The 13,478-nt window shown below is 42.8% G+C and overlaps 1 protein-coding gene across 1 annotated transcript in view; it reads right to left on the minus strand.

Annotated features, from left to right (window-relative positions):
* GABRA5 (gamma-aminobutyric acid type A receptor subunit alpha5) overlaps nucleotides 1–13,478 on the minus strand; it is a 56,140-nt gene that overhangs the window by 9,214 nt on the left and 33,448 nt on the right. The window contains exon 8 of the mRNA XM_054271400.1: nucleotides 558–701. Within this exon, the coding sequence (XP_054127375.1) occupies nucleotides 558–701 (144 nt within the window). The remainder of the gene's footprint in view (nucleotides 1–557; nucleotides 702–13,478) is intronic.

Here is a 13,478-nt window from a genome sequence, read left to right on the forward strand (position 1 = left end):
CTCCCTAATGCTGCCACATCTGGCGCCTCCGCTTCCAGCCCGAGAGGGAACGGGGATCCTCGGGGCTTGCTTGCGCCTCCTCCCCGGCCACTTGGTCCCCCGGACACGCCGTACAGCCCTGCCTTGCCACAGTCCGTCCCCCCCCCCCCCCCCCATCCCCTTCCCCTCCACGCGGTTCCATCAAGCAATCATTTTAAAGCGATGATTGAAACGGATCAAATGCGTGGGTGGTGTTTGCCTCCCAGGGTGGTTCCTCCCTCGGGGAAATCAGCCAGCAACAGCGCTGGCAGCCACAGCGAGGGCGATCGCCAAGAAACTGCGTGAGGCTTCTCAGGCACTCCTGTAAATACCACGAGCCTGGATGTGTCTTCAGCAATGTACCTAAGGGTCAGCATTTAACCCTCTCAGTGTTTAAATGCCTCTACAATTAAACACAGGCTCTCCCTGGCGCTCCACCTCCCACAGGTGCTTCCCTAGCCTTATTGCAAAGTGAATCCTGTGAATCTCCCCTCCTGCTCCAGCCATCAGCAACCGTGGGATGGAAATGTTCCCCCTACCTGTACTGGTACTGATGTTTTCCGTGCCCACGGTTTGTCCCATCAGGTGGTACTGGTTAAGCCGTGAGCCATCTTCAGCCACCACCACAGACGTTGTGGTGCTATTAGTCCACACATAGATCACTTCAGAATTGGGGTAAGCATCTGCCAACAAGGGGGGGAAAAGACAGTCAGGAGTAAAAACCACCGTGTAATATTTTAATGGATCTGTAAATGATAATGACAGGGAGAGAGAAGAATGGAGGAGTGAGAGTGAATGGAGAAAAACAAATAAAGATGATATAATCATGGTCCCATATGCCCAGCTCAAAAAAAATATTAGGTTGAAGCCTTCTAATATAAGAGATGTGTGGGATGGTTTGTGAAAGGCTGGAACAGTAAAGGTATAAATATAATCCATCATAACCACTCAATTTAGGAAAGCAGCTCAGACCTATACTCACCTCACTGGTGGCTCCTACACCCCAGCAAACTGCTAGAGGTATTTTGCTGAAGTTCCCCCTCAAAAGGACTCAGACACCTTGAATGCCAGGACAACAAGGACCCTCCTTGTCTTGTCCTGTCCCCAGGACAGAATTCTAAGTGATGCCCTGTGCAGGTGCAGGGTCTGGTGTGTATGCACTGACTGGAATACGTCCGTGTGGGTGAGGGCACAGGCCTTGCATGTGGGTAAAGGAAGCTGGAATGTGCCTGCCTGTGCCTGTGATGCTGAAGAGCAGACACAAAATGCAGGGGTGAGAATGCATGGAGAGCAGGAATGGGGCAGGGAGCTGCAAGGAGAGGGGAGGTGTTTGTGCATAGCAGAATGGGTGATGGTGTGAAAACACCTGCACAGCTGCAGATGTGTATGTGATTTCTCTCATGTTCATTTAGAAGTCCTAGGAATTAAATGTGGTTGCAGTAGTGCCAGCTCATTCCTTCCTCTATAATGCTGGTGTAACTTTTAATGCTCCAACACCCAGAGTGATCACAGTATTATAAGGAAATCTCAGTTTTCTTTTACAGACTGTCAATGCTGGGTTTAGATTTTAAGCCTCTGCAGATGGTCTCAAAAACCCCAGGAGACAACTCTAAATTTAATTATATTTCATTTAATATAAGTAGCTCTCCCACTTTTTAGAACTCCTCTAGCATCAAAAGTTTTCAGGTCACGCTTCTGCAAGTATGTTACAGTAGGCTAGAGTACATTGTACTAAAATGTCTGGAAATCAGGCAAGGCTTACTCTCCAAATGGAAGGTGAAAAGCAGGTAAGCTTGGGAGTGATCTGAAGTCAAATATTAATATCTCATCTTCTGCACTTCTGAACTTGGAAGGTGTCAGTGCAGAATGTTTCTTTCTGGAAAAAACCTGACATCCTCGTTCAGGAGACAACACATGGTGGCTTTCCAGATCAGGACTTGAGAGTAAAGGACAACAGACTAGGTTGAAGGATGTGTTCTCACTCCATCAGACTGCGCGTTTTGTTTGCAAGTGAGCTGTATTGGAAAAGTGCAGCTCCATGGAGGACTTAAAAAAATTCATAAGCATTGGGTCAGAGGCAGTGGGTCAGCATGAGCTTCTGAGGCACTGCAAGGGCAAGAAATATGGTAAGGTGATCCCTGGATCCATAAAACCAGGAATGTCCAGCAGAAAATGGGAAGCAATCCCAGTTCAAGCTAAGAGCACGTGTGTAGCACAGTGAACTTCACTTGAATGCTTGACCAGGTAGCAGGGAAGAAAGCAGCACCTTCTTTGCACTGTTATTCATGTTACCGTGTCGGATGTGGGAGGCAGGGCACTAGGCTCAATACACCTTTGCTCTGACTGTTTATGGCTTTTCATCCACACCTCAGAAAAGTCATGGAAATAATGGAGACAGAGAAGGGGAGAGGTCAAAAGAAGGTTACAAGTACCTCCACGGACTGGAAAATAAGTCATGATTTGACACTTAAGCAGCTCAGCTTATTCAGCTCACTGACAAAAAGCTGAGATGTAGCTCAAGCTCTGAGTATAGACACTTGCATACATAAATCTGAAACCAGGGTGAATCTCTTGGACTACTCACAAAAGGTGCCTGAAAGATAGTTCCAGGCAGAGTCAGATGAAGAGCAGGGCAGAATTTCCTAACTGGGTGGGAGATGGGTAATTATACAGTGGCTAGCCTTCTGAGAAAAAAAATAATTACGAACTACTGTCACTACAAAGACATTGATAATTTGAAATAATTTTTTGTCACTTATCTGACAGTTGCTGCTGTATGCAGGGCTGATCCTGGGTTTGGAAGTTGAGAATCTACAAATTTTTCATCCTTTGTTAGCCATGCAGGACTGCCCACATGCCTTCCTTATGCTTGTATTTGTAGCTCTGCAGTAAAATTACTGTAATTATATGTCATGATCTGCTTTGAAAGGCTAAGAAGCAATGTCTTCCCTATTTCAAAATATTTGCATCACAAAAAGTCATGGAATTTCACCTTCCCTTTAGAGCTGAAATACTTTAATATCTCTGAGATGATTACAAGTTCACAATGAACTGTAAATAATTTCAAAGCTGCATCTGGAGAACACAAGTGGGAGGAGATGGGTCCATTTAAACAAAGTAATGCAGAAAGCCCTCCTTTTTTTAAATGATGGTATATGTTGTTCATGGGCTGATTATCCCCAGGAAATGTGGGATATGTTTAGGTAGCTATGGGATTGTCAGAAAATTCAATTTTTACCTATGTTACTTCCTATGCAAAAACAACAGCACTGGACTAATTTTTTTTTTCTTTCTGGGATGATCTAGATGTATCTCAGCTCAGCACCTCCCTGTCTCTGCAATGATCCCAGCAATCAGGATAACTGGGTTTTTCTTTGTTTTCTGATGATGATGGTGATATACATTAATTCATCCTGGCTAGATGCTTCCCAATGCGAGTACTGTAACCAAATTCATTGAAATTGCAATCACACAAGAATTTAGGCCTGTAAGGTTTAACAAGATTTCAGATGCTTTGGTTCTTTCCTCTGTCTGGCCTAAAGGGCAGGGGAGTCCAAAAATAATTCACCACCTCTGCTGTGAATTGCAGCCTTTACTGGGTGCTAAAACACATGTAGTGGAACAGAGTTGGGGGCTCCTATGCTGCAGGAGTCCAGCAGCTCCTCTTGTAAAATACCTGCAACTCAGAGAGAGGCCACAAGGTGCCAAAACTCAAGATCCCACAGGTATGTCTAAGCATTACTTCCTGAGGCTGCTTTCTTTTGAAACCATGCCAGGGAAGGGGGGTGCCAATCCCAGGCCAGTTGGTGAGAAGAGAGAGCATTCAGGCAGGCAAGAGCACAGCATGAGGCCAGTGCCTGCCTGGGAGGAAGACTCTTGTCTGTAGGTCCTTCCTCACAGGATCTGTTGTGAGGCTACAAGACAGAGAGCTGTGTCACTGCTAGGCCAGGAATAGAGTATCCATGGCAGAAGAGAGCATAGCTCATCTAGAAAAGACTCTTGTGCGAGGGCAGGATGGTTGTAGCCACGCCTTTAAGACACACGAGGATAACAAATGTGTGCCTGTGGAGCCCAACCCAAACCAATGCAACCTGCAGTGATTTTACCTCCTCAGGAGAAGTCTGCCACATTAGGAATAGCATGAATTTACCTCAATCTAGATATATTCTACTGTGATGGATCACATATATTATATGATCCTCATCTATCTTCCATGCAAATATAATAAAACGTGGTTTGTGTTTTAAGAAACTCTAATATAAGGTTTCTGACTTAGTGCCTCCTTTCCTTATTACACATCAGGTTCTGACAGGAAAAAGCCACCCCATGCTCCTTGGTGTGGCAGCTGAACATCTCTTTTCTGGTCATCTAGATAAACCTCCAGAGGGATAAGCCTGTGTACTTCTAGCAGGTAGCTGTCTTCCTACTGCAAACCTTGTGTCATATCTTCACAGAAACCTCAAACTCCAGTTACCCCACACCTGACAACCAGAAGCTCCAGCTCTCCAGCTGATAACCCCTGCAGTAAAATTAGGCATGGTCATATTGAAAGCTGAAACTGTGGGTACAGTAGAGAATGATGTTATTTTGCTGTCAGGGTAGAAGTCCTAATGGAGACAGCATTATTCACTGTCACAGCAAATTTTGTAAAAACACTCTTCCACTTAAGCAAAGCTTCCAATAGGTTGCCTTCTAGCCTTGCTTGCTGGAGCACTGAACAACTTTAGGTCTTGCTGTTTAGAAATATGAGAAAGGTGTACCAACAAAAGGAAATATGGAAATATATCATCTGCTTTATGTTACACACAGGGTGGGGATGTCTCCAAGAGGGTGATAGGAAAATGTAGTTGCAGCTCTGGAATAGCAAGCTGAGAAAATGATGCTGATAGTTTTACAAAAGCAAACTCAACTTCAAAGCCACTGTAAATCCAAGTGAGACTGCTTGGTGTTTATTCTACTTTAAGCAAGTGCATGTCTTCTGGATTTCTGAATCCAAATAATTAATCTTGTGTTCTTTACAATCATTTTGTTGTCTTGTCAAAGAAAGGATGAAGTCTCATTAAAGTATCCTTTCTCTTCTATCCTCACTTATTTGAAAAAGGAAAAAAAAGGTTGTAGTTCAGATGAACAGCTAAAATTACAAAGAAGTATAATGTTATTAAATGTGAGAAAATGACAACAGACATTTATTTCTACTGGACAGTTGATAAATGGCTGCAGGCTTATCACCTACCAGAATGATGAAAGAAATAATATCTTCTCTTATGTATTTATTGACAAGCAAATCTGTTTTTCTACATTCTAGCATCCAACGTACAGCACACAATATAAAAATGGTAAAGGTGTCCCTTGCTCTTCTCCCACACTTTCCCTGCTCCTGTATGGCTGGGAAGGAAAGCCAGACAGGGCCTTTCTTATACCAGTGAACAGTGGGCAGGGGAGAGAGAGGAATTACATTAAGAAAAAGTCCAGCAAAGCACAACAGCAAGTGGGTAAGACCTGGAGGATCCCAGACATTTGCCTTGGCATTGAGGATAGCCCTGTTGGCAAATGAAACAGTGTGAGCAGTGCAGAATCCTCCCTTCCATTCAAAAGGCAGCTCACAAGCAGGGAGTTTTCTCCTGCCACTGCCCCCACCACATGGCAGGGATGGCTTCTGACAGAAACTCTCCTCCTTGCTTTTCTCTCCCCTCCATATTTGAAAGAAACTCCAGGGGGAAAAAAAAAAGTGGTGGTGAGGAAGACTATTTCTTGGCACCTTAAGCCAAATAAATCTAAATGTGTATGGATGAACACAAACTTCAAGTCTATGGGACACAGATATATTTCTAGGACTTATTTTTTAAAGCTGCAATCCCTGATAAAAAAAAAATCACCACTGATGTCTGCCAATAAATTTTCATTCCTGCATTACATGGCATAAAATAATTGAGAAACAAAGAATCCCTCTCCAAAACACCCCCTAAATCCTTTGACAGACCTCACAGGAACCATAAAGCAGTGCCTGCATAGTTAAGGCAGCCTGTGCAGCATGTCTGGATGCCCACCAAGCATGCTGGAGGTGCGTTCCACAATTAAACAGACCATTTATCCACAAGCCACGGCTGCAACTTTCAGAATTGTGCTAGTTGGATGCTGAATTAGCTTAAAGAGATATTGCAGAAAGATGACTTCTGGTTTGTTTTCTATTTTATTCATTCCAATTGTGCAGTTACATTCTAAGCCTTTATTATCGTGACTTTTAGTACATGCCACAAGGATTGTCAGACTGCCTAATCTTGGGAGTATTGCTAATCCCTGCCAAAGCCTGTTGATTGGGGAAGATGTGCATAAATTTTCAGCTTTTTTAGAAACTCTAATTACAATCTGAATACACATACAAATATCTATCTTATCTAACCATTAATGTATTTGACTCACTTAGAGGCTGTTATATAACTCACTAGTGATCCAGATTTACAGCCTCTCAGACTCCTGCAGGCTACAAAACAGCGCTGCCACTAAGCCATCATGTACCAGCTTGAATTCTAAGAGTCAGGCTGGATTTCTTGGGGTTTGTGCACAAATACTTTGTAGCCCATTACAAAGCATCTGTCAACAGTTGTGCCTATGTGACTCAGGCCAGATTTGAGCTCTGTAATTGGAATTTTCCCATTAAAATGACTTTATAAGAATGACTTGATATACAAATGAGATCATTCTATAGGAAGGGGCAAATGGAAAACAAATCTAGTAAAAACGTACATTTAAAAATAACAATAACAAGACATGATACTAATATGCATGGTCTAGGTCTTGGGGGAAATAGCTATTTATAAAAACACTTTTAAAATGTAAAATAGGAATACAAATACTGAGAGAAATGTATTCACATATTAAATGATTAAGAGCCAAAAATAAAGACTTTGCCAGAGCATGATGAATTCTGATGTTCTTGGGAGAATTTCAGGGTTGTGGCAATTACTTTAGGGACCTGAAATCATTAAAATTGAGACTGATCATTTAAACTGGCATGAGTTTATAGCATACAGATAAACAGCATGCATGATTTTGACCACATCACAGGCAAGAAGTGTAATGTGTACAAACACACGGGACTACAAATTAATGTAAAACAGAGTCACAGGATGGCAGGGACTGGTGGGTACCTCTAGTGATCATATGGTCCCACACCCTGCTCAAGCAGGGACACCAAAAGCATTTTTTCCAGCACCATATCCAGTCAGGTTTTTAATATCTCCACAATATTCAAATCTCTGTGGCCAACTGTCAATCCCTCTTGACAACCTGTTCAGCCACTTCCACAGTAAAAGCAGGCTTTCTTCTGTTTAGATGAAATGTAATATTTTTTAATGACCATTGGCCCTTATTCTGCCAGTGGGCACTACTGAGCAGCACCAGTTCCCTCTTCTTCATCTCTCATTCCCCAATCCCTGCAATTTATACAGATGTATTAGGACCCTCTGAGACTTCCCTTCTCCATACTGAACAGTCCAAGATCTCAGTCTCCCCGCACAGCAAAGATGCCCCAGCCCTTCAATGATTGTTGTGGCCCTGCACAGGATTCTCTCCACATAATCTCTATTCTTCTTGCACTGGGAAACTCATATTGGCCATACACTCAGAATGGTTCCAGATGTGAGTAAAAATTAAATGCCCAGAAGGAAACATTTTTGGAATTACATAGTGTCATTGCCTGTGACAATAGAGGACATCCAAGGAGGAAATTATACATGAAAACTGATGAAAGTCATGAGCATATTAATGAAAAATTATAGGGCACCACTGGCTGTAAAACAGGCAGTAGGAAGTCCAATCATACTGAAGTGTTCATTTCTGTCCTTCCTGAAATTAAAACAAAAGTAAAATTTGGTAATATAAGTAGTATTCTATATGTTTTCCTGATACAGTTTTATCTGATCTTGTTGTCACATTCTGCAGGGAATAGTATAGGATGTTCTGAAAAATGTGCCAGACAGGTCTCAAGAGACTTCATTACTAAGCAACACTAATATACTCTACTGATCATTGCTAAAAAAATAAAGCTCTAAGTTAGATCAAAATGACTCTCTTTCAGAATATGATTTACAAGTCACCTCAGGAAAAGGTGGGAATAGACATTTGGCTTGGAAAAGAAATGGAAGCACTGAGTGTACCCACAAGGTGGTGAAACATACAGAACTGAAGATGTCTGTCAAATTCATTTTGAGACACATAGTTTTGCAAAAGCCATTTTCTTTGGCTTTTCAAAGAAAGAAATCAGGTGGAAGGTCCTGTGTAATTTTAGAAGTTCCAGTTAATGGGAAAAAAGTCTAAACATGACCTGATTTTGAGGTCAAAAAATAAAGCAAAGGAAAAAACCCAAACTGAAAGCAACTGTGATTTTGGAGGTTGGATTCATGATTAGCACAGGCAAATCTGCTGACTTCTTTAATACAATAAATTGACTGTTTTCAAGTTGGTACACTAAATCACAGTCATACTGATGATGGGTGTAACACAAATAATAATGAATAGTGTTGTCCTAAGAATTCAGTCAGGCATAGCACCTTCACAGGATGCTATGGCAGCCTTTAAGAAGAGTCCAGAGCTCAGAGCTGTGCAGAGTAACACAGAATGTCTCCCATGAATGACCACAATCACCAGTGACAGCAGCTCTTTCTTGCCCTATCATGCTCACCCATACCATGGGGGAGCAATAAGAGGGATGCATCCATTTCCCAAGCACTGGGATTGCAACTGGGAGTGACTACTTGCTGTGAAATCTGACACAAAGGCAGTAAAAACCAGACGTGGCACACTGAACTGAGCTGTGTGTCTTGGGATTGCAGGTTCTCAAGGCTCTACTCAGAAAAGGAAGAAAAAAACCCCAGCAAATTAAACGTTTTTCCACGGCGCAGCCTGGAGCATGCCAAACAGCAAACAGACCTGTAGGTGTAGACAACTGATCTCTGCCACTTGTGGTGTGGGACACCTGCCACATACTGACTGAAAGAGGTGTCTAAACACGGTGTGCTGTGACATCCAGTGCTCCAAGGCACCAGCAGCACCAGGTCATCCCCCCAGCGTTCCTACTTTCATCTGAGAGCTGATGTTAGGGATCGTCATGCCTTCCTTCTTTTGCCTCTTCCTGTTTCTTGCTCTCAGGAAGAAGTTTTAACACAACTGGTGTTGTGGCCAGGAGTTTTAACACAACTTCTTTCTTTATTTTCAGGTTTAGTGACAGCTGTCTCAGTCTAGAACTAATCTGAGAATTGATTTTACATCACATTTAGTAGTGGCTACACAACTGCTTTTCATATGGAACACGTCAAAATCTGGTGTGCCAGCCTCTGATCCTTTTCTTTTTCTCCTTTATGGCTGGCATAAATATCCACTGTAAGAGAACTAGAGAAACAGAACAGTAGGACGACCTAGGATGATATTTTAAATGCTTAATGTCCTAGGAACATTTCTGACCTTATGTCGGTCTTTCTGGGCCATGCATGTGGTAATTCTAGCCAATTTGAATGCTGTACTAACACTTAATGAACTTTGAATTTACAATCACAATATTAGGCACTTATATTAGCTGCTTCATTAGGAAAAGCAGCATGGTTATGAGGATGATGTTAAGACATTTAATTTACTTTTTTCACAGCAAACAAAAGTATCCTCCAAAGTGTGGCAGATACCATTACTCACTTTGCATAGTACCTTTAAAAAGATTAAGCACCTTTGCTTAATCTTAATTGCAGTGGTCCCCTCCTTTTTCAAGGTGTCACTTAGTATCAGCAAAGCAAACATAACCTGCTCTGCAGGAGTGTCACTGGAGTTTCTTTTGAGAAATGCAGAGTAAATTTTAGAAAATACGCCACTTGATCTTGTGGAGGGTGCCTTCACAAACATGGTATTTTTTACCACATGAAACATCACAGAATGAAACTGTAACCTCACTGTAATCTACAGATATTCTTCTCACCCATTTACCTGGCATCAGGGACTCAACCATCATAGTGTATCTGCTGAGTTTACCATTCAAAAGACCCTTACTTATAAATCTGTATGGCCTGAAACCAGCTGAGAGTGATTGGAACTACTTGCACAGCTAAATATATACCTCTGTTTCTGAATCCTATCCCTTAATGAAGACATTTACAAACCTCAGAAGTACTGCTACATTAATAACACTGTGTGAATGTGTAATCAATAGGTATGCAGAGAGAGCGGGCTGAAATATTATTATTCAAACACTTTAATACTGCCTTGAAATTGCAATCACAAGAACTTATTCCCTACACTAAAGGTGCAGTCATCTAAACCTCCGAAGATGGATTATAGACTTCTGCTCTGGGGCACAGTGCAGTGCTGTATTTCAGAGAAGGAGATAAAATCTCCTGAGGCTGTCAGTTCAAAGTGCAGGCACACATCCTCTCTTTGGGAACTGTCCCCTCCCAGTCCCTCTGGAGACCCAGATCCAAAGGGGCTCACGATCTCATTTTCTCTGTGCATAAATAAAACATCTCCTTATTTACAGCCATCAGCTGACCTATTTTAGGAGGAGATTAACCTGAACCTAAAAATATCTACTTCTCTCCCCTAAGACAGCGAGAGCAATCAGCTCAGCTGTATATATTTACCCTACAAAAATATAAATTTAGGAGAGAGGAATCCCAGCTTTGCTGGCATATTTAGCTCTGGGATGTTTTCAGCAAAATGGCTGGCTCTTAGCACAGGCTGGCTGTGAGGGGACATTCAGTGGCAATGATGGTGAAGGGGGAAAAAACCAGAAGGCTTATCAGGCTTTCCTTCTTGGCAGTTCTCTTTCCTACTCATTTCTTCACGGGGGACAACATGAAACAACTGTTTCCTTTGAAGAAGCTTGCTGGGCTGGGACTGCGGCAGCACTGGGTGACAGCTTGGACTGGCTTGGCTCTCTGTGCAGGAGAGGAAGCTAATGAGGTTCCAGCAATTTAGGTGGAGGACTTCCTGGCCCACCAGAGTCTGAGGTGTCATAAAGGAGCTGCCAGACTAGAAACTGAAATCCAAGTTTGAGCAGTGTCTTACAGCTTTTTTCCTTCCCCAAAAACCTTAGGCAAGTAATTTTGTCATTAATGTACTGCAGTAGCACTGGGAGGCTCTAATTGAACCTAGGGACCCATAACGACAGAGGCAATAAAAGCAAGTAATGAACCACTCCATCTTTGCACAGAAGAGACTGTAATTGCTCTTTGCTTCCTTTATGCCCACCTGCAAAATGCAGGCAGCAGAGACCTACCAACCTCACACGGGGATCATGAGAATGATTCCAGAAATGTTTATGAAATGCTTACAAGCCATGGAAACAACCACCTTAGAAAATAAGAGACATTAAAAACCTGTCTTGTAAAGTATCTACCCATTTGTCACATTTACAAATAATATCCCATTTGCCAGTGGTATAGACCCATGATCCACGGCTGGCAACCGCAAGCCTGGCGCTGCCCTCTGGGGCATGATGAGACCAGCAGTGTCTTTGCAGGTTTGCACCCAAAGGCCATTTGAAAGCTTAAGCATATTAAGCACAGCTTCTGTGTGTTGTTTTCTATTGCTGACAACTTATATTGATTCCCTGTAATCAGGCAGTTGAGCAGCCTTTAAGTTTAGGCTGTAATCTCCAAAGTGGGAAACGCGTGCTGATGTTTGTACCACTAGCAAAGCACCCCGAATCTCCACGCAGCTCCACCACAATCCTGTCTAGACCTCTTCCACGTGGGACAAAAACACCCCTGCTGAGTACCTCCACACCAGCCCCTACCCCGGCCTGAACTTTTGTTTCCTTGAGCTCAAAACCACCACCAGCTGAGCTTTTCTTCCCCAAAGGGCCTGGGAATGTGAAACACCTCAGGAGGAGGAGGAGGCTGCTCCCGGGGCGGAGCGCAGCCTCTCTCAGTGCTGGCTGCTCAAGGGGCTCCTTGCAGCTGCTACAGAAGCTGCTGCCAGCACCCCCAGGAAGCAGATCCAAAGAAAGAGGCTTTTTTAAGGATGATCCTGCCTGCATGGACACTGCTCTCAGCTGGTAGGGAGCCAAGCCCTCGGCCAATGCGCGTCAGCAGAGTTTGCAGCCTGGGCTCAGCACTGGCTGCGAGACATGGGGAAGGCAACAGCTTCTGTTCTTTCTGACCTCCCTTTCTCACTTTGTTATGAAGCTAAGAGCGAAAAACTCACTGGCTTCTATGCAGCAGGTGACCAGAAGTAGAAGCTGACTGACCCAGAGCTGGGCACTCTTCCAAAGGAAAGCCATCACACAGCCAGGGGGCTGGGCTGCTGTTCTAATGTATTTTAAGCATTATCTCAGTGCAGGCATACAGGAACCCTGTATATATGACAAAGGCTTTGAAAAGTTAAATAGAGACAGTTACTGCAAATGCTTGAAGGATAAACTACAGTTTCTTCAGCCTTTTCAAGGAAGTCGTAGATGTGTCCCTATACAGGGTGAAGTAAAACTGACTGATCTGATCATTTTAGGGAGCCCTTTTCCTTTTTGTCAAACTAAAAAGTATATTTCTATGGCAAACCTACCAGACAGTGGTAAGTTATGGTCCAATACCTTTGCAAGTTATGCAGACTGGGGTCCTCCAACAACAGCTGCTGCAGAAGCCACATGGTCCGGGCCCAGAACACTGTGTTTTAATTTCTAAGTAGATTCCTGTTAAGAAATCTTCTTACATCTCCAGAATACTTGAATATTACAATATTTTCTTTTACACACCATTCTTGATTAATTTCCTGCCCTTTGGATGTTCTGGGCTACATTGCTCCAGCTTGACTGTGGGACCTAACTGCCCAAAATGCTGAATTAAAGAAGCTATACTGCTATACCTACATGTATATGACTGTAGGCTATGATGCAAAACCTGTGAGAAGGCTTAAATGTCTGCTGTACTAACCCACTGCACTCAATGCAGAAGAAACAGCACAGCTCATACAAGATGCTTGAAGAAGTGGTTAAGTTTTCTCTATACTGAAAAGCCCTACTGACTGTCTCATTGAGATCCTTTGAAAAATGGGACTTCCAGCAGAAATAGTTGTACTAGTCATTGGAAGAGATACAAAAGCTCACCACCAATATAATGTAACACCTAACTAATCTGCAGCAGTGACTGTTTCTTCTGAACAAAGTATGGTTTTGTATTTCTGAGCTAGCAATGCAGAGAAAAATTGACTTCTAAGCTGCTCTGACTAGAGTATAATTCACTTACCTACATGAGATAGCACTGCAGAAAAATAGGAACTTCTAAAACATGATTCATCTCATCCTTAGGCATATATCAAAAGTAATTCTAATGAACCTCAATGCAGAAGTACTTATTTCCTTTCAATGGCCATAGAGGGACTCTAGATAACTAACTGGAGCATATTTTTCTATCTGAAATTGTCACAGATCCATCCCATCCATTCCCTAGAGCTTTGCTGTCAATACAAGGCTTTTGATATGGGCC

Source organism: Melozone crissalis, unplaced genomic scaffold (genome assembly GCF_028551555.1).
Source record: "Melozone crissalis strain CALT ecotype California unplaced genomic scaffold, PUWL_Pcris_2 ptg000013l_1, whole genome shotgun sequence".
NCBI lineage: Eukaryota > Metazoa > Chordata > Aves > Passeriformes > Passerellidae > Melozone > Melozone crissalis.